Here is a 21,670-nt window from a genome sequence, read left to right on the forward strand (position 1 = left end):
GCCCTTCACTGTTAGCTGCTAAGAAATTTTGTAGGAGCCTCTGCTGATTATTGAACCTTTAAACTACTATACTACACCACTACCGACGTCCTTTTTTTGGAGATAACGAGGCTTTGATTTAGTCCAGTGTCATTAGATAATCACCATGTCTGGATAATTCGTCAGATACTGATCGAGATGATGTACAGGTAGCGTCTTGAGTTCAACAAAGAGCAGAGAGGTCACGTTCTTAGTAATGTAAGGAAAACAGGAGATCCGTGATGCAAACAATGTTTGTCATTGGAAATGGCGATCAACGGACGCCAGGGCATTGTACAGATGGCCGAGAGGATAAGGTACCATGCCAGCTTAGGCTTGTTGAGTTGCGAGCCCTCTTTTTGAAACAAGGTTGCCGAGAGCACAAGCTGAGAATGTTCGATTTACAAAGATTCCTGAAGACGGCACCGACAGTGTTTGTAATAGATTAGACCTGAGCTTGGCGAGTATATACTTATAAAAGCAATAATCAAGGTGGGATAATAGGTATTTTTTATAAAATTGTATAAATCTATTCTTTTTTTTTTTCCCCAAAGTGAAAATACTAAACTTGTTTTTACGGGCTGCTTGGAATATCTCGGAGTTTGGCTCATTTTAAAGAGAAACTCCGAGGAGATTTGTAATTCATATCTCTAAAAGTGATGACTCAGGTGATTGAGACGGACCATCTTAAAGATTGTATTGCTGCTTGCGTAATTTAGACCTCCTTTGTAATCTGTAAATGTCTAACAATCGGGTTTATTCACTAAAGAAAGCACTTGTTGGAGCGTTATGGTTTCAGCTCCTGAACATCGACGTACGTCATGAAGGTCCAACTCTAGCGAGCTTCTATCGCAGGAATAGCTTCTCTGGTCCTGTATAATGTATAGTTATATCAGTGAGATTCCTTTAAAGTCTCCTCATCCATAAAATTATACATTATACAGGGACAGCTCAGATCTTCTTGCTAGAAAAACCTGCCAGTGTTGGCCCTTCGTAGTGAATGTCGAACTAATGGACCACAGCTCTCCTGGAAACTCTCCGTTTAGTAAATGAACCCCAATGGCTTTTTTCCCCAAAATGAAGCATTTTTTTAAACCGCAAAAGAGGATGAATCCATACAATTCCAGTTGGAATGTTTAAAAATGATTCCTCCTTGTTACGTTCACCTCTTCCTTTCGAAATAAGCTGATTCTGGCACCTTGGCAAAGAGATGACAGATCTCAGGTTTACTTTTACTTTAAAGATTCCAAAGGGAATGTTGGTTAAACTTCTCAAGTGTTGTCCATCCTCGTCTATAATTTGTGTGAGATTTCCCTTTGAAGGTGAATCCGAGGAAAACATTCCTTTAATATTAATAATGCCATGGTTTGGCTGGACGGGTGTAGTATCGGTGCCAATTTCCGCCATTCCACTTTTGGTTTTTACTTTGGATTGTTTGGTTTCTTAGGGATAATAGTTTACAAGCCAGTGATTCCAATTTTTGTGCCTTATTACTGCTACAATAAAGAGCTTTTGTAAACAATCTCTTTTGTACATAACATAAATTTGTATATTTTGTAAGAATAAAACTTAGACGATGATGAATGTTTTCTGTGGTCTTTTTTCTTCTAACTTTTCCAAACACAGACAAGTCTCACTGGCACTTATATTTCTCACTTTGAGTCCTGGGGAGGTGGGGGGGGGGTGACATACTGAACTACAAAAGGACTTGTATCAGTATAAAGCGTCTTACTGTTGCCATCTAGTGCCGAGCTTGTGGCTAACACGGGTATATCCGCCACTGGCATGGGCAAATCATGACGTATAGGCATCCTGGCTTATGCCGACCAAGGGTGGCAGGTCCATGGGGGAGACAGACGTTTTCGGTGGCCTGCTACTCAATGGGTCAGTTACAGGGAAGATCCTCGGTATCCGCAACTCGGCAGGGCCACTTTAAGGCCAGTGACTGCCCAATTACGCCAGTGCTGCAGCCGGGCTGGGGCATTGTAAGATAACACAGGGTGGAAACAATATTTATTAACAAAACAAGTCACGTCGCTGTATTTACCATCTAAAGAGTTTTCTTCAACGCTGTAATTTGGATTGTGATAAAAAAAATAAAAACATTTATCACATTTTTTTAGGCATTTCCATTAACGAGGAGAAATATCAGGTGTTATTTTTCCTTCCATTTTTTTACTTCTGTAAACGGACCCTTTGAAATTTACAGGACTGTACACTCAAGAAATAGTAACCAGATCCTTTATTACTTTTACAATTGTGTTTGATGATGATACCCGGTAGCTTAAATACGTCCATCCTACAGAAAAAGAACAGACCATACCGTACATGCAGGAGCACCAAGTCACACCACAACGCTGGCCTCGGGCTTTTGTTCTAAGGCCACACACGCTATTATGATTTTCTGGGTTATTTCGTCAATAGCTCACATCCAATTCCAGAAAAATTCTAGAAGGTAATTTGTGTCCAGAGAACAGTTTTCCAGTTGTGTCATCGTGTAAACCTTGTATATGGTGCCCTCTACTGTTCCATGATAAAAATGGAAAGGAATCGCTCTTTAGTGCTCAGATTTAACTCTTTCACACACATCTATCCAAGGGACCTAAAAGCTTAAGCTTCCAGTCTTTTTGCTCTGTTAGCTTTGCCGTTCACCAATGAATGCCACAGATATCGAGGTAGCCGGGTGAACGCTGCTCCACATTTGCACTTGAAACGTGATACAAGTGGATGACGCCAGCTGTGGGCGCGGAGCTGACGGTAACCACGAAGAGCGCGTCCGCACACAGAACATATGAATGCCGTGTCGCATAAGTGCTGTAACTGATGGCGAAGGAAGTGCAAAGGTCCAATGAGGTTTCGACCGCAGTTGCATTTATACTTTTTTAATGTCCCACCTTGGTGCGCGCTCTTCTTCTTGCGCTGGTGCCGTTTAAGCTGCCAGGATCGTGTGAAATAAGCACCACAATCTCGACAACAACTCGACAGTTGCGATCGTCTGGAGACACGTTCCAAAAATGCGTGTGACATGGACAATGGGAGACGGACGGAAAGCTTGCTCTTCGTATCACAGAGTTGACCATCCCAATCACCTTTAGGTAAAGTATGTTGACCTAACTGTCCTTCTACTTTGGCATTGACTTCAGCTTTCTTTGCCACCACTGAACTCTCTGACTCTGCAATATCTAGATGGTACAAGGTTTTATTCTTAGAACCTTCATCGTTTTTTTCTTCCTTGCTTCTGAAGAAAAACGTCTTCTTCTTGTGACCATTTTGATGTCGCATGAGAGCGTCCGTAAGACGAAATGTACGGCCACACTCTTCGCAAGAGTGGAACCTCCTTCCATCGCTCTTTCCTTCAGTATGACTACTTTGTGATTTCTCCATCTGTGAAGGATCCTTAGTCTCTTCTATTGCCCCTGTCGCAGCACTTTCTCTTCCAAGGGTACATAACATTGGCATTTTGGTGCAAACTTCACTACCACTTGACAACGTTCCTTTTGCCGTCATCTTACGCGCATTTGTACCTTGTTTTAATCCTGGGCAGGATCGCTGGCCTAACCTAATTGAAACACAGCCTTCTGCTTGCTTTCCATCTTGACCTCGTTTCACGGAAGGTGCCAGCTGAGTTGTTCTGTCTGGGTCACAAGAGGCACCTAGAGTCTTTAGCATAGAGAATTTAGGGTCTTTATAAAAGCAAATGTGTATGTCTAGGTTGTACTTGCGTCTAAACAAACGCTCGCATTTGTCACATTTGAAGCGGAGAGGGTTGGGGGGTTTACATGGTTTTCTTAGTCTCCATGGTTCATACTTCGTAGAGACAGCATGGAACTGCTGAGTCCTCAGTAGAGTGACTGGCGGTGGTTCAGTATTTAAAATGGTGTATACTGGTTGAATGTTAGGCACCTGTTGGGGTCTAGTGATGTAAAACTGTTGTATTGCTTGAAAGTCCTTCTGAGCCTGGACATGCATTTGTTCCGGGATATCATTGCTGGATTCATGACTCTTTTGTTGCCCACTGACTTCCATTTTGCTTTTAGCACTAGGGGTAACTTGCACAAGAGTCTTCCCCATTTTCGAATGGAAGCCCATGGCTCTCTTCAAACACAAGTGTTTCTCTAGGTTGCACAAGCGTCGGAAATGACGTCCACATCGCGAACACGTGTGACTTCCCACTGAGGGCCTTACGCAGCCTCTAAAATTGGTGTTGACATTGTAATAACTGAAGTTCGGAGCAAACAAGTTCTTCATCTCCTGCGGCCAGTTCATTTCTGGAAAGCCACTGCACAAGTTTGAAGGCACCTGGTCCAAGGCTGAGTTCTGGAATACATAGGCCTTCATCTGTCTACGAGAAACATTGTTGTATGGGGTATTCCAGAGCCCAGGTTGACCATCTAATTGGGCTCTGTATAAATGTAACCCACTGGGTAGACCACCAGATACTGAAAACATGTCAATCTCCCTGTTTACTTGTCTTCTTTCATCGTTCTGGATCATAGCTTCAGTGGATGAAGACTGGTATGACTTCATGTTTTCACTTCCACCAACAGAGATAAGAACAGGCTTCTGTTCCAAATCATCATCGCTACTCAATTCGTCCAGGAAATGCATATCGTGCCAACCTGACAGGTTCGGCGTATTCTCCTAGTTGAAGATCCAGAACAGAAAGAAGAGTCAGGTCTCGAATATGTCATGACTACTTACATGGGGGGGGGTAATTCTACTGGTCCATGTAATGCTTTCATGCTCATGAAAACATGATATCCTCTGAAACCTACAATGCCCTGCCCTGTCCCATGTAGTGTTTAATATGTAAAAGTAAATCTTTTCACTAGGACCTTCCCTTTGAAATTTATATTGTTCGGTATATATATATATATATATATGCAGTCTGAGGGACCGGCGATCTGTACACACCACTTTCAACGGTGAGGGCTCCTCCAGAACACCCTCCTTGAGTTCGATTTCAGCACCAACTTCAAAGCCAAGGGTGGCGTCCATACCTAGAAATCAGGAATTCCGATCACCTGTAACAAAAAAAACCCCATAAAGGTCACTTTTAGTAACCTGTCCTTTCGGGATTCCCTTAGAAGTACAGTAAGTAAGAGTATTTTTACTCCATGCGATGATCGGCCCCCGGGATTCCCAAAGACTCTCGAAAGACATCTAAAAATTCCCATACTTCCTAGATTTCCAATCCTCTACTGATCGGCTAGCGTTGCTTAAATGATTAATTACATCATTATATTATATAATAATTCTAGAATATTATTTACTCCTAATTGGGTATAACTTTCAGCTTGAAATGATAATTCTAAGGACAAACTGAATCACCTTCTCTGACCTTCTAAATCTGTATCAATATATAATTAAGCGTTCACCTTTTTATAGTCAGGGAACCTTCTATGGTGATCATGTGACCCAGGTGCTCAGCAAATAGGCCAATCACAGAGCAGATTAATGTCGTCGTCCCCCCCCCCCCAAAAAAGAAAGCCTCTCAAACTTTGTATACAATGTATCAAGCTCCTTCCTGGAAGGAACCAGGCTGCAGATATGACAGGAAGTAATAACAAGCACCGCACAGCATGCTGGGAATCGTAGTTATGGATTTAAGGACGGATAGCGGTAACACTACAGTACCCGGCATGCAAACGAGGAAGGGGTGAAGTTATTTAAAGGGAAAGCGCATGTCATGTGCAGCATTTTATACCCATACAGTAACTGGGATTAGATATTCATATTTATTTATAAAGCATTATTATTATTATTATTATACACATATATACACACAGCTTCATCCTTTCATTCATTTTCTAATCAGTAATGCCGCATTCTTTTTTTTCTCGTTGCCCCCCCCCCTCTTATCACTGTTACTGCTTTTCCAGGGGTAGGAACTCACCTCCCCCGGAACCATTCTACACTCGTCGGTTTCTGCCAGTAGGCGGCTGTGTTTTAGTGACGGACTGAGGTAGTTTAAGCTGGCAGAAGGGAAGGGAATCAGAACAGAGCGGGTGAGTGGGCACCCACCTGGGGTAAAGGGCAGAGGGGAGACCCTGGGGTGTACATGGCAGCATATTTGTGCTAGGCAGGGATACATGACAGCAGTATGCCAGACAGGGGTATATGGCATACATGTGCCAGACAGGGGTATATGGCATACATGTGCCAGGCAGGGGTGTATGACATACATGTTTCTGGCAGGGGTATATGGCATACATGTGCCAGACAGGGGTATATGTGGCAAACGTGGCATCTATAATAGAGGGTTACATGTCAGCTGTGTGATAGACAGGGATACATGGCATATATGAGACTCGGAGGGGTATATGGCGTGTGTGTGCCTGGCAGGGGTATGTGGCATTTGTATGCCACACAGGGGTAGGTGCCCGTTCTGTCCCAGCAATAATAAGATTAAAAAAAAACAAACCAGAGCGTCTCCTGAGCGTGAAACGGGATTTGTTGTTATTGACTTGAAATCTTAGTTGAAAATATAATAGATTCTTTATTTGATTTGACTTTCGCCCAACAGAACCATGTCTGACTCCGGACACAGCCAGCCCAGCACGTATATCCCAGGGCGGAACAGGAGACGAAGGTGGATGGACCAGGGCCCCGCCGGGAATCTCAATCTCTCGGAGCCGGGGCGGGATAGAGACCCCGTTCTGCGCGACCGCGATCAAGACAGATGGGTGAGTAAATTCTCACAATGACTAAAAAGCCGTGCTCACCTTCATGGAGTACTGAAACAGAGGACTCAAGGAGCAGACCTTGAGCTCCCACTACAGAAATTCAGCAAGGTAAGATGTGGGGAGAAAGAGGAGAGAGAGTAAGAGAATGAAGAGATAGAAAGAAAGAGGGGAAAATAATGAGAAAGGGGAAAGATAGGGGCAGCCGCGGCACATGGGTTCCATCTGAGACCTTGCACCCCTCATGTTTTAAGTATATAAAAAAACAAGTGGTAGCAAATCTTGTGTCGTCAGACGTCCCACGAGATTAGCATGTGTTAAAAAAGTGGTTGATTTTATAGTGAAATTTGGGGGGGGGGGTTGTTTGCTGCCCCTTTGTTTTTGTTTTTTTCTGTTATTTGGTATGAAGCGACCAGTATGGAGCGGACGGTTCCCGTATATCCACTGATGCAGCCGGAGTCTTTTTGAAGTTTGACATCTCGTGTGTTATTCCTCCTTCAGGACGGGAATGAAGAAAGCAGTGGCTACACTATGCAGAAAACTCCCATCATCCTGGCCAAGCCGACCACCGAGCGTGTAAGTGAACGGCCCCCCTTAGCACATTTTTTTTTAACATCTGCATCTTCTCCTTCAGCTAAATGTTCTATTTTACTTTTTTATCTTAATCCAGAATAAAGTAATAGTTTTTATGATCTATGTGTGTGTATAATATATATATATATATTTGCTCTATTAAGGGGAAGCCGGCTCCTGCACCAGCCCCTGCTGCCATAGAAAAGCCTATTGTCCTGATGAAGGCCAGAGAAGAAGGTAAAGCTTCAGCCACCACGGAGAGCCCCTCTCTACCGCCAGCCGCTGCTGCAGCAAAGGTGGAGAAGGAAGGACAGCGCCCCACTCAACCGGTATATCAGATCCAGAACAGAGGCATGGGCTCGGCGGCCAGCGGCAGCGTGGACCGTAAGTCTTGAAAGGCACATGGCGTTTTATAAATAGAGGAGAGTCAAATTATAAAAACAACTTAAATGAGTTAAAACGGACAATATCCAGTGACATATGGTACAGAAGGGGGAGAGCGACCGGCCCTTGCAGGCTTACAATCCATTGGGGTAAGTTGAGTTTTGCTAGCAGTAGGTCTCACCCCATTTCTTCTTTCCTGGCAGCTGTGGTGGGTCAGGCAAAGTTGATGCCACCTCAGAAGATGAAGCACTGCATCAAGCTGGTGGATGAGTACATGAACTGGTGTGACAGCGCCATCGAGGTAAAGTAGTCACCCGTGCTTTTCCTTCACAGATAAAATATATTGCAAATAAAAAACATATAAAAGGTATATTAAAAGAGATGTATACATTAATCATGAAGCATGTTCCTCTCCCCAAATAAACCAGTTTTGGGTAGTAATCTAATGTGCTTTAACTACCCTTGTTCCAGTTCCTCTTGGATCAGACAGACGTTCTTGTTGTTGGCGTCCTTGGGTTACAAGGCACCGGGAAGTCCACAGTGATGTCTCTTCTTTCTTCCAACTCGCCAGATGATGACCAAAGGTACCTGTGAGATGCTTGGATTGCTTATCTATGGCGCCCTAGAGTTTGTTCGATTTCGGGTTTATGGCAACCTTCATGATTGCTTGTATGTTCTGCCTGCGCATAAGGCTTTCGCTTGTATTGTCCATACTCCCTGATGAGTTGGTAAGAAGCAAAGCAAGCTGTTGGCCCATGTTTGTGATTTCATATCAGTCTGATCAGCTGGAAAGGGGCTGTTGGCGCATGCTGATGATGTCCCAGTCGCATGATCAGCTGGTAGGGGGCCTGGAAATCCCTACAAATGCTATTTTCAAACTTGAGTGACTGGTTTTTCCCCTTTGTAAGAATTACAGACTGATTTGACACCCCTGCTGTAGTACAGACCTCGGGCTTTTCTTTTATTGTTTTATTAGAGATTGATTAATTATTAATTTCCATCCCTTGGGTTCCAGGTCGTTTGTGTTCAGGATGCAAAGTCAGGAAGTGAGGGAGAGAGCCGGGAACCAGACAAGCGGCATCGACTTCTTCATCAGTCAGGAGCGAATCATTTTCCTGGATACACAGGTATTTATTCTAATTATATTATTCACCCCCAGCCCACCCGTACCACCCTTTTGGTTTAACTTTTTGTACATTATACGATACTATGGCATAAACTTTCCATGCTAATATATTTATTACTATTGATAATATAGATTTTTTTTCTCCTGTTTTCAGCCTATTCTTAGTCCAGCGATACTGGATCATTTGATTAATAATGACAGGAAGCTCCCTCCGGAATATAACCTTCCCCATACTTACGTGGAGATGCAGGTATGAGATCGGCCCGGAGAACAGACACGTCCGGTGTTAGACATGAGCTTTCCACTAATATAGACGTACTCGAGGCACGTGAGACTTCAGTACAGAGATAAGTTTCGCCCCACTTTCTGATTCCGGAAAATACGGCTCCTCTTTACTGTTTTAATTAAAAAGCCGGGGTGGAAAAATAAACCAGTCCCTTTTACGTACAATTTCTGCTTGTAAATAATTGTTTTATTATGTCATGTGGTTTTCCATTCATATTCCCATCCCGGCTTGGTCAGGCAGGTCCTGGTTGTATGAAAGAGAATTAAGCAAGTGTTGGGCTTACAGGCATGATACAAAAACTAAAAGTTTTACCCACATCCTAAAAAAAAAAAGGAATTCTTATTATCCCTTTAAATCACATGAAATCAGTCGCTTGGATGTTGGCCTCTTAGCGTCAAGCTTTGGGAATTAGGTCCCTGTCCCGGCTGCCTTACTACTTACGAGTGGAAGCGTATGGGGCAATCTACCAGACGTGTCGTCGTAAGACACGATCATTTTATGGCCGTGTCTTATACCAATAGGAGTCTGGAAATTTTGTTTTACCGTCTCTCTCTCGTCTCCTTTGCGCGTAGTCCCTGCAGATCGCTGCTTTCCTCTTCACGGTTTGTCATGTAGTCATCGTTGTCCAGGACTGGTTCACCGACTTCAATTTATACCGGTGAGTTGGTGTTGTGTGAGTCTGGTATATAAATGTAGGCAATCTCTCCAATAACGCTGCTAAATGGGGAGGGATTGTGGATGAACTCTGTCGGTCTAATTTTTTTCCCGTGGCATCGTTAAGAAAGAACCGCCGGTACCGGCAGCTACACGTCCAACGTGTTTCCTAAAACTGAAAACCATATAGCCTCAAGTCTGTTAGACTTTTCTAACACGAGCTTCCTATCAGGTTTCTTCAGACAGCCGAAATGCTTAAACCATCGACTCCATCGCCCAGCCACGAGTCCGGCAGCTCCTGTGGGTCTGATGAAGGGATCGAGTATTACCCCCACGTGGGTAAGTAGAAGCACCCCCCGCTCTTCAGTCGTCCATCTGAAGGTTTACAGCCATAGGGATCAATTATCAGACAATATGCATGTTTATCATCATCCAGCGCTATGAATAACATATATCGCCCTTTGTCTATGAAGTTTTTTTGCAGAATAAGTCCAAGCGGGAAGATTTCTGCCCCCTCAACCTCAAGCAAATGCACACGGTGATAGACAAAATCATGATGCATTCCAGGCTTCGATACAAAGGTACGTTTATAACAATTTATAACAATAAGGGAATGATTACCTAACCATATAATTGGGAAACCGCACAGTAATGTGCCCGGGATGCTGCATATTTAATAGTTTACAGTCACTCATGCCATGATAAAAGCGAGAGGAATAGCAATGCCGGCAATAAAACATGGTTTCCAAATATTTTAGGGATAATTCTGTTAAGAAAAGGAGCAATGAGGAAGCATAGGGTATGTGTTACAGTTTGCTTTTGCACTTTCCAGGCGCGCTCTCCATGGTGGACTGCAACATCTTCCCTGGCCTTCCTTATGACTTCCTGGAATCCGAAGTTAATTTATTTCTCATTCCGACAATGGATACCGATACCGATGACATCACCAGAGCAGGTACTTGTCTTCTACTAGGCCCACGAATGGAGCTAAACGCAGCAGGGGGTTTCAGAAAGTGACTTGTGCAGTTACTGAAAATGTGGATCTTAAAATGAACGTCAAGCAGAAAGGAAACTTTTGACGCCTGGCTAAATCCAATGCCCCAAGGAAATCTGCCAAGGAAGCACAGGTGATATAGACAGACTACCTCGATGTCCCTGATGAGCGTTTACCTTCAACTGGTGGTTGAGCTATGGGAATATATATATATATATATATATATATATATATATATATATATATATATATATCCATGGAGTGTTTCCATGTTCTGCTTCTGTTGGTCCATTAAGGGTTGCGACCTTCTGCTTTGGGCCAAGAAGTGTAGCCATTTTCTGCTTCTGTTGGTCCTTGGAGTCTTGACACCTTCTGCAGTCTACCACCGTTGCTAAGGCCATGAGAATCCTCAGCGTTATATGTCTGTAACATATAAACATGATGGTTACGATACGGTAGTGATAACATGTCCATATCCTTGTAGAACCCCAGTCATATTGAGCAAGAAGTCCCTTGAGCATTTGTGTCTCCCCAATTTTTCTTGCTTGAGGGATCTAATCAGAAGACAGACACCCTTTGTTATTTGAAATATGTAACCATATCTTCTGTTCCGTGTGTCTTACAGGCTCAGGAGGGAATCCCCTCTTTTCTCTGCTTCCGGGTTACAAAGGACACCCCAGTTTCCACTCCCTAATCAGCCGACTCCGAAGCCAGATCACGTCCATGTCCCGACCTCAGCTTTCACACACTATCCTGACTGAAAAAAACTGGTGGGAACCTTATTCATAACTACACTGCTTTTTGTGTTGACTTTACCCCATTCACTAACATGTCTCCACCTCTCCTTTCTTTCATTCTTACACTCAAGCTCGTTTTATTTTTTTGTTCCAGGTTCCACTACGCGGCTCGGATTTGGGATGCGGTGAAAAAGTCATCGGCGCTGTCTGAGTACAGCAGATTACTTGGTTAATGTGTGGCGTACGTGGGGATATCTACCGTGGTCTAGGGGCGTATGGACCGAGATCGGCCATCGAAGGCCGGCAGGGATGGAATGAGGACAAGAGGAAGCAGGAATCCAGATGTTGTGGCGGTCCGCATCCCCCCTACAATATCAGGAGATCTCAGGTGGCCTGTTTAGGCGATGCTTTGCAGAAGACTCCAACCTCAATGGAGTTTGGTTATTGAAGAGGAACATCGGGGATGCTGTGAATCTCTGTCCGCTATAATGTGACGCAGCCACAGCTACCGCTGGATATGGACCAGTACAGCCATAGGCTAATGCTGCAGTTCTCGCGTACAAGAACAATTTTTGTTTTATTGTCAACGTTCTCGTGAAAATTTGGAAGTATGTATATGTTTAATTTCATAAAAAAAGAAATAATAATAATAAATAATAACTTGTATGTATGTTGCTGGTGGTTTTCTTTCTGTATATCAAGAATTAAGCAAAATATATTCATTTAATAAAAAGACAGTTCAGTTCTATGCATTAAAATAAAATAGGCAAAATATGTGGATTAGAAGTCCGCCCTACATGAATACGGCAGGGAAGTTATCTTAATGGGGAGGAAAAGTTGCTGATTGTTGTTGATTGCTTCAGGGAGTCTTTGTAAGGATGGGGGGAGCAGAAGGGAGAGAACTACGGCAAAGGATGTGGATTGGATAATTCTGGCCCTAGAAACGTCAGGGGAGGGAAAAATGGGCAGTAGGTTTGGGTTCCCTTTTAAAAATGGTGTGTTAAATATGAATATCTCAAGATTTTCTTCCAGCTTTGGGCCTCATAGAAATTCTGAATTAATTTAAGTTTTGTTCGCTTTTCATGGTAAGTCATAGTTGCCATCTGCCATTTTATAATTGGTATAGTCCCAAAAGCAGGCAATCCCAACCCTGGTCCTGATCTCTGGAACCAAAGGCTGATCAATACTCAAATCTGACTTTTAGCGAGTGGGAAATGAGCTAAGAGCCAACCCCTGCTCCTTTTTTAGGGGGTTCTGGTGACCCCTTTAACACTTACTACAAGACCCCTTTAACACTTACTACAAGGCTTTATCATGGCGTATGTTGATATTGTCATGTCGGAACTTGAACTCGCCTTTTGCGACTCAGCGGCTGTGTGACAGCAACTCAAGGTTAATTATTGGCCAAGAGAAGCAATGCGAGAGATCCAGAAAAGAGACCGTAACTAAGTGCAGTTGTATTAGAGTTACAACAGACACTCAGATCATAGGATTAAGGAATCCCTCATGCGGTCCTCAAGACGTTTCCTTCTGAACTTTGACATTTAGCTACATGTAAAGTACAGGCTCCTTCCGATACCGTCAGCCTCCTAAATTAAACTCTGCATCATACTTGGAGCCGACTCTGACCATGTAAATCCAAGATCAAGATACATCGTATCAGCTGATTCGCACCATGTAGATATACCAGTTTGGCCGACTACTCTTACCAGCGCCCATACCTGGGCAAAGGGAGCTAAGAAAAGCCCTGGCATGGACCTTAAGAAGAGACCTTTATTGTATAGTTGAAGATATGTCCTGGGAGGATGTCCTGGGGTTTAAGGACTTCTTGTTGCTCAGTAAGCTCCAAACCAACACCCTTGTTTTTAGGGACAAACGTCCTCTAAAGCATGTAAACTGGAGTTAAAATGTGGTTGCCTTTTCTAAGAATAAAAATCATTTTTAAGAATAAAAAAAAACAATCCCTCCTCGCCAAAAGGACTGAGTGTGGAACTGACTGATGTTCTTACCTAATACTAGGACCACCTTCCCCAGAAAGGGATAGGACACTGATTTCCTTCTTGACGGCGGCCCCTATGCATGGATTAAGTGGCCAACTGGGTCGAAGGAGTCGTTTCCCACTTAAGAAAACCCCCCATCAAGGGCATCGAAGAGACGCTGTAAACATGATACACGGAGCAGCTGAAGCACTAAGCCGGGCAGAGTAAAGCGATCATAAGATAACAACGCCTATAAGATAACGGACCGCTACTTCTACATGCTTCCTACATGCTCTTACATTTGTTTCACTCATTCAGTTTGGGAGATTCAAAGGAAACTACAGCAACAAACCAGTTAACCATAAACCCGCCGCATTTACGAACGAATGACTTGGCCAATTCATGCCGTAGTTTTCATTCATTCACCTCTAGGCAAAACATTGTAGATGGCGCAGAGTGACAGCTACGCTGCTCCATTGGGACAAGAGAAAAAGCCAGTTCTAATGTAAAGAAAATCTGAGCTGTTCATGGCCTGGTGAATTTCACTTTATACCAGCGGCTTCTGACCCAGTCCTCAAGACACGGGGCAAGATTTAGTAATTGCCCCATTCTGTTCCAATAGGGCGATTTAAAATACCTGGACCACTGGAGTGGCTTGAGGACTACATTTAGAACCATTGCTTTATACAATCCACTAACCCTGGTTTGTATTAAGTAACCGATTCTGCGGACCCTTTGCAATTTCGGGGATGGTTGAACACGAGGTGGACTTCCAAATTCTATGTCGCTATTACTGACGCGGTTACTTCACCATGAAATTAGTTTTAAATGTAGGAGCCGGGCAGAGGATAACGTTCCTCAACGTTCCCGAGCCAACGTCGCTGGACATCGATGGGCGTCCTCCGATGACACGCATGCATTTTTGTTACTGCATGATACATTGTATTCAACTGGTACACGTAGTACTGTGTCTGAGTACTGAATGGATCGGGCATGAGAGTCCCAAGACTGTTGATGTTTTTAGACTATAGCCGTTGGCGTACCAGGTCGTTTGTGTTTCTATCAAGATCCAGAGGGTTAAAACATCTACCTCAGGCCTTACGTCTCTCTACCCCGCCGTCTCTCGGCCTCCCCTTCCCTCCCTCTATCTCTGTCTCTCTGTGCCTGCGTAGCTGCCAACCATTTAGGGGGGGAGAAAGGGGAGGGTTGGGAGTAACGCAGGGAAGTCCAGAACGTTCTGACAGCGTCACGGCTGTGCAGGGCTATGAGAGAGAGAGAGCGTATTTAGAGAGTCAGAGTGGGTTGAGGGATAGAGAGAGAATCCAGAAAAGAGAGAGAGAGCGTACTCTGAGGCAGCTCACACAGGTGAGAAAGACAGAGACCTGCAGAGAATCTGGCGAGAATACTTAGTAACAGTGCATGCGCCCTTCCAAAATAACGGAGACCACGGCGTTTAACCTGTTGTGCTTGATTTTGTTCGGGACGGTGATAAATATCTTTCACATTTGAGAAGTTAATGCTATTTGCTCCTTGACATTTCTTGATTAAAATGTTAAGACAAGGGCTACTTGGTTAGAAGTTATTAATATGATGATTATTATTAATGATTATTGCTACATTTTATATTCTTTAAGCATCAACAGAATATAGAATAATATGCAACTTGGTTGTAAATAGGTTGAGAAGTCGATGTATGGGGTTCCGCTTTTTGTTTTAACTATTGCATCGTCCTCCCTGTAATCTGGCGCTGGAAGGGTTAAGACCTGCCGAACGGTTCTGTAATATGTTACAAGGTTAACCATTTAATGGATGCATCAAAAACCATAACTCGTTGACGGACTTGCAGCTATGAGGATTAGACACGGGTTTTGGGTTGATATGAGGCTATTAGAGTGGTTAACAATAATAACACGTAAGCTTAATTGCCAATCGAGAGATTTCCTGTTTATTTTAAATTATGACATCACCATCAATGTCCTGTTTTGGGGGGGGTGCATCTTGGCATCTGGAAAATTTTGAAATGACTGTGGGGCGCTGGCAGACGAGGGGTTAATGTGTCACCTTCTAGAACTTTGTGGGCGAGAGTCGAAGGGGGTGGATACCTAACCCATTTGGTTAGAGGGAACGGAGTTGACAAGCCGGCACTGGCATAGGCAGGGAACGGCTGTATTAACTGCATACATCATAACACAAATCGCAAGGGGGTCCGCAGAGGGTTAATCTTTGCCACCGGGTTGCAAGCCTTCTTAGTGGACCCACCTGATTGTTGAGTAGAGACATGGGCATGCGTAGATCAGACTCATTTGGCACATCCAGCCTGCCCGTTCTTCCCGCTTTAAAGACTCACCAGGACAGGACCACCATAACTGTGGTGGCCGGTATCCCCCGAGCCGGTCAATAAAGTCCTTAACATGTCTGAAGCCCACCCGCAGGTTGTAAGGCTTACCCTTACGTCATCGGTAATGCCCCCCCAACCTGTCCTACAGCTGTGCATGGATCTGTAGGACCATTTATTTGGTGGAAGGTCCTAAAGGGCCTGTGATGACGTTTATCTAACTTTCAAACCCAACTCTGGACTTTAGACCACCCCAGCCAGTTCATGAGAGCCCCGAAAAAATAGGGCTCTATGTAATTTACTACAATACCAAAAAAAAAGCTTACAAGATCATGCATACTGAATAATTTGGGTGGCTTTTTCATCCAGAAGGGCAAATCCTTATTACATGAGAAAGGAAAGTATTACAGACAAAAAAAAGTGATTTTTGGACTCAAAATTAGCGGCTAATCTTCTAAGCCTTTTACTATCCCTTTCAGTATATTTATATAAGACTATATTACAAAACGTATGAGTGAGGCTGCCCGAGGACAAATGGACTCTGGGGCCAAAAGTTGGTGACTTTTTAATTCTGCCTCTAGCTGTCACCATAATACTTTTTTTTTCCCCCCCAAAACGTAACACGGCTGGGAGCCTTTGCAGTTACGAAACTTACCGTCCTTCCTGTACCTCCTCTCCCATCAGATCGGCCCCGCTCCCAGCCCTACCCTTTGAATAACAGCCAAACAATCGCTCTTTCTAGAACGTTGGAGCTCGCTCTGTCCTATTCCTCATGACGTGGAACTCAGCCAAATGTAAACTGCCCCTTCAGGCCAAATACCCCAGCAGGTTCTCTTTTTTATTGCCTCCCCTGCCAGATTAATGTTTGTTCTACCAAGAGAAAGATCCAGAACAGGAGATCTGTTAAACAATATTGTATCAGGCAGTATTTGCAATAAGTCACATGAATAAAGGAGCGTGGCGATGTCCCAAAAAGTTTCAACGGAGACATTTCATTGGTCTATTTTTTGGGGGGGTGGTTGGCTGTGGAGTTTGTAACATTACAAAGCCGATGGATGTCGAGTCAGTCAGAACGTGACCACATATGAACCCATGATTTGGACATAATAATATTTTCATTACGACAGAATTTTCCAAATGTGTTATGGGTTGAGTTGCCTTTGTTCTTTTTCTATAGATACGTGTCATCATGTTAAGATTTAGCAATACATTCTAATTTGTAGTTCCTTACCAAGAAAAAAAATAAAAACAAAACTGAATTAAAGTAGAGTCGAGTCTCAAGCCTTGCGGAAGAAAGTGGAAAGCCTTCTCGATGCAGATTGTCTGCTTTGGGAATTATTTAGTTACCTTCTAGGTCAAGCCAGGTAGATTTTAATTTATTAATTAAAAAAATACCAACAAGTTTTTATCTTGAAACTACCCAGCAAGTCGACCAGGTCACTTGTCCAGCCCTTCCACCCAGGGCTTGCAAAAATGTGCTTAGAAACGCGTCTAAATGGTATGAAAACAGATAAAATGAGATTGTGTTTCGGATTTTGTACCCAACAGGCAAAATGTCCAAGGGTCCAGCAGTTGGCATTGACCTGGGCACCACATACTCATGCGTGGGTGTCTTCCAGCACGGCAAGGTAGAGATAATTGCTAATGACCAAGGAAACCGCACAACACCCAGTTATGTGGCCTTCACCGACACCGAGAGACTCATCGGCGATGCTGCGAAGAACCAGGTGGCCATGAATCCGACCAACACAGTTTTTGGTGAGAATTAACCCTGTCCAAGAGGTGTTTTCTACATAAACCATGGAACTTATCTACTAGACCTCAAACCGGTCAGATATGTTTTTATTTTCAAGTAAAACCCAATAATTATATACTTAAATACTCCTGGACCCGACTTAAGCTCAAATAGTTGATGCTACCAACGTTAAAGATTACAAATGCTGCAGTAAATGCTGTGAAACGTGGAGAGAATTAGCTCCACTTTGAGGGACGAAACTAATATCCAACTTGCCCTTCAAGTTTTCCCCAAGTTGAGTTACAGAAGTCATAAAATCCCTTTAATGCACAATACAGCATGCATGTGAACGAGCTAAACGTACCTTGTTTTGGAAGATACCCCTCTTTTGAGACTTGAGATACCTCGCATAACCTAATATTTTCTTACTGCAGATGCTAAGCGTCTGATTGGTCGACGATTCGATGACCATGTTGTGCAGTCAGACATGAAGCACTGGCCTTTCACCGTCATTAATGATGGCGGGAGGCCCAAGGTTCAGGTTGACTACAAAGGAGAGACTAAGACATTCTATCCAGAAGAAATATCATCCATGGTCCTCACCAAGATGAAGGAGATCTCCGAAGCTTACTTAGGAAAGGTGAGATGGGAGAGGAAATCAAATAGGTTAAAAGAACCTTTATATTAAATGTGAGATAGCAATCGTTTGAATAACAAATACATATACGCATCAGATATAGAGCAGCTAGTAACAAAGACCTTAATGCAGAAGAAGTTGTCCAGTGACTCTAAAGATAGAGATACAGGAGCATTAACTAAATTGTTTTTCTTCTTCTCCTGACGTTTTAGCCGATCAATAACGCAGTGATCACGGTCCCCGCATATTTCAATGATTCTCAGAGACAGGCTACTAAAGATGCCGGCACTATATCAGGACTTAATGTCTTGCGTATCATTAATGAACCGACTGCGGCCGCCATAGCATATGGGTTGGACAAGAAGGTAAGTGCAAGAGTCAAGCAGAGAATTATGGTATATGTCTGCAAAGAAAACAATGTTGAACATAAACGTATGTAAACTTTGGTGACAGGCTAGAGAAAGTGCAGATGACGTATTCCTCTTACTTCTTTGTTTCCATGCAACTCGTCTAGGTGGGTAGTGAGAGGAATGTCTTAATTTTTGATCTTGGTGGAGGAACCTTTGATGTGTCTATTCTTACTATTGAAGATGGTATATTTGAAGTGAAATCCACAGCTGGTGACACCCACCTTGGTGGAGAGGACTTTGACAATCGCATGGTCAACCATTTTGTCGGAGAGTTCAAGCGCAAGCACAAAAAAGACATCACAGAGAACAAACGTGCCATCCGACGGCTACGTACGGCATGTGAACGAGCTAAACGTACCTTGTCCTCCAGCACGCAGGCCAGCATTGAAATAGACTCCCTCTATGAGGGCATTGACTTCTATACTTCGTTAACTAGAGCGCGCTTCGAGGAGCTCAATGCGGATCTCTTCCGTGGAACCCTGGAGCCAGTTGAGAAAGCCCTACGGGACGCCAAGCTGGATAAGGCACAGGTCCACGATATTGTTCTGGTTGGTGGATCCACACGTATTCCCAAGATCCAGAAGCTCCTCCAGGACTTTTTCAATGGGAGAGAACTAAACAAAAGTATTAACCCTGATGAGGCTGTGGCCTATGGGGCAGGTTAGTGGACATAAAACAGATAGCAAAATTGACCCAGTAGGCCTAGTATTTTGGTGGTGCGACTGAAGGTTAGTGTGTGTATGTGTTTGTGGATAAAGGGTTTAGCCATATGTGAAATGGGGTAAAATTCTGACCTTAATTTGAGTTTTTTTTACTCCACCACCATTCAGAATGCTTGCTCATAACCTCAAGGTTCAGTTTGGTAGATGGTTAAATGTTGGGTAATTTAACTTTAGAGTAATAAAAAAGAGAATGTTGGTAATCTGGGATTTGCCTTCATTTTGACATTGATAAATGTAAAGGTTTCCATCAATATACGCATTGCATAGGAAGAGAACATATGGGATATTTGGGCCTAGTGCCACCCATCTTAAAAAAAAATCACTCCTTGGGAGCATTACTGTGGGTAAATGTACCCAAAAACTCAAACCTAAATTAGAACTTCCTTTCTTCCAGCTGTTCAGGCTGCAATCTTGTCCGGAGATAAATCTGAAAATGTTCAGGACCTTCTACTGCTTGACGTGACCCCACTGTCATTAGGCATAGAGACCGCTGGAGGCGTCATGACTGTTCTCATCAAACGCAACACCACCATCCCCACCAAGCAGACTCAGACCTTTACCACGTACTCCGACAATCAACCAGGAGTCCTTATCCAGGTACAGGAGGACACTTTACACAGACAGATTATTTACTGAGACATTTTAATATACTTAACAATACGATAGAACTTTTGGATTTGCTCGTAGGTATTTGAGGGTGAAAGAGCCATGACTAAGGACAATAATCTACTTGGCAAATTTGAGCTGACGGGCATCCCACCGGCTCCTCGTGGCGTCCCCCAGATCGAGGTGACCTTCGACATTGACGCCAACGGAATCATGAACGTGTCTGCTGTGGACAAAAGCACCGGAAAGGAAAATAAGATCACTATTACCAATGACAAGGGTGAGTGCAGGAACCGACATCCACCAAACGTGACCATTCCAGGAGACTTTACAAAGATAGGAATTCTTTGACTTTCAAATTAATTGAGGCACCTTAGACTACATCTTATTTCCTTATTAAAGTGTATAAATATGAGGTCAGGTATAATTGGCTACTGCTTACTCAAGTCTTCCTTAAACTTCCTGGTTACAACTTTAATGAGGAAGAGATGTATTTTTGTTTATTTATTCTTGTAGCGGGTTAATAACTGTTTAGTAACAAGCGGCATATGTAAGTACTGTTAATTCCCTTCTCTCTTGCCATTACTTGTGGGGCAGATGTCCTCGGTGGTCTAGTGGAGGCCAATAAGACCTAAAAAACTTTCCACCCAACCCCACAAACGATGCTACTGTAAATAAGAACCATAGTGTAAATGTATGATATTTCCACCCGGAACTTGCTCCACACTCATTTCTTTTTTTCTTCTTCTTAAAGGCCGTCTGAGCAAGGAAGAGATTGAGCGCATGGTACAAGAGGCCGACAGATACAAGGCGGAAGATGAGTCTCAGAGGGAGAAGATCACGGCCAAGAACTCCCTTGAATCGTTGGCTTTTAATATGAAGAGCACGGTTGAGGATGAGAAGTTGAAGGACAAGATAAGCCCAGAGGATACACAGAAGATCTTAGACAAGTGCAATGAGGTCATAGCGTGGCTCGATAGGAACCAGGTAATGGGATCCACTGTTGCATCCATTGTTGCTTTCCTCATTGTTATTTAAACTGTTCCGTCTGAGAAGGAAGTCTAGCCTACAACAAATGTGATGACCAAGTTTTGAATTTCCTGTTGTTAAAATATCTCAAAAATGTTTTAATAAATACTTTAAACAGTGTTCTTTTACTAATCCTCATTAAATCTATCGATGCAGTTCATCCGGGATCTAAAACCTTTTGCATCTGCCCCATGTCTGTATCGTCATTGCCCATTTACTAATCTCCTTGTGTCTTTTTTTGTCTCGTTAGATGGCCGAAAAGGAAGAATATGAACACCAACAGAAGGAGCTGCAGAACTTGTGCAATCCCATCATTACCAAGCTGTACCAGGGGGCAGGAGGGGCAGGAATGCCAGGAGGGATGCCTGGGGGCTTCCCTGGAGCGGGCGGTAGTGGTGCTGGTGGCTCTTCTGGACCAACTATTGAAGAAGTCGACTAGCCATATATGCGCCAATAAAGGAAGCTGCCATCAGAGCACCTTCCTTCCCCGTGCACTGCAGAAGTTAGGTTATAGCCCACCATAGGTCATACTCTATTACGTTAGCTCTTTTCAACATAAGATGCTTCTCTCCCTATGTGCCTCCCGTACCGTCCACTTTGACCACTCACCAAAAAGGAATTATATCTCTAAACATCGTGCTCCCAACACTTTCTGCTGTGTGCGTATGGAACACATACGCTCCTTTTGTATTCTGCTCTCTAAAACTCAACGCCTTTCATTATGCGAATAAAAGGGTCCTGAAAGATAGAATATTTTGCAGG

The 21,670-nt window shown here is 43.5% G+C and overlaps 2 protein-coding genes across 2 annotated transcripts; both read left to right on the forward strand.

Annotated features, from left to right (window-relative positions):
• The first annotated feature begins 6,548 nt into the window (after window positions 1-6,548).
• LOC149271747 (nonsense-mediated mRNA decay factor SMG9) lies at window positions 6,549-11,688 on the forward strand. Its single transcript, XM_089507162.1, has 13 exons — window positions 6,549-6,704; window positions 7,203-7,277; window positions 7,439-7,658; window positions 7,862-7,959; window positions 8,130-8,242; window positions 8,674-8,785; window positions 8,939-9,034; window positions 9,643-9,728; window positions 9,957-10,063; window positions 10,198-10,305; window positions 10,557-10,679; window positions 11,344-11,488; window positions 11,610-11,688. The coding sequence occupies exons 1-13, from the start codon at window positions 6,549-6,551 to the stop codon at window positions 11,686-11,688; spliced, it is 1,518 nt and encodes a 505-aa protein (XP_089363288.1).
• A 5,634-nt stretch (window positions 11,689-17,322) lies between these two features.
• Window positions 17,323-21,385, forward strand: LOC149271748 (heat shock cognate 71 kDa protein-like). Its single transcript, XM_089507160.1, has 8 exons — window positions 17,323-17,527; window positions 17,939-18,144; window positions 18,354-18,506; window positions 18,656-19,211; window positions 19,668-19,870; window positions 19,961-20,159; window positions 20,634-20,866; window positions 21,159-21,385. The coding sequence occupies exons 1-8, from the start codon at window positions 17,323-17,325 to the stop codon at window positions 21,345-21,347; spliced, it is 1,944 nt and encodes a 647-aa protein (XP_089363286.1). The 3' UTR covers window positions 21,348-21,385.
• The last annotated feature ends 285 nt before the right edge of the window (window positions 21,386-21,670 follow it).

Source organism: Sceloporus occidentalis, unplaced genomic scaffold (assembly GCF_023333645.1).
Source record: "Sceloporus occidentalis isolate IW3139 unplaced genomic scaffold, rSceOcc1.0.p SCAF_465, whole genome shotgun sequence".
Lineage (NCBI taxonomy): Eukaryota > Metazoa > Chordata > Lepidosauria > Squamata > Phrynosomatidae > Sceloporus > Sceloporus occidentalis.

Excerpts from the sequence above, each read along its gene's own strand:
- LOC149271747 (XM_089507162.1), top strand. The coding sequence starts at position 6,549 with ATGTCTGACTCCGGACACAGCCAGCCCAGCACGTATATCCCAGGGCGG. Across the intron at positions 6,705-7,202 it reads ACCGCGATCAAGACAGATGG|GACGGGAATGAAGAAAGCAG; the intron begins GTGAGTAAATTC and ends TTCCTCCTTCAG. Across the intron at positions 10,064-10,197 it reads CGAGTATTACCCCCACGTGG|TTTTTTTGCAGAATAAGTCC; the intron begins GTAAGTAGAAGC and ends TTGTCTATGAAG.
- LOC149271748 (XM_089507160.1), top strand. The coding sequence starts at position 17,323 with ATGTCCAAGGGTCCAGCAGTTGGCATTGACCTGGGCACCACATACTCA. Across the intron at positions 18,507-18,655 it reads CATATGGGTTGGACAAGAAG|GTGGGTAGTGAGAGGAATGT; the intron begins GTAAGTGCAAGA and ends CAACTCGTCTAG. Across the intron at positions 20,160-20,633 it reads CACTATTACCAATGACAAGG|GCCGTCTGAGCAAGGAAGAG; the intron begins GTGAGTGCAGGA and ends TTCTTCTTAAAG.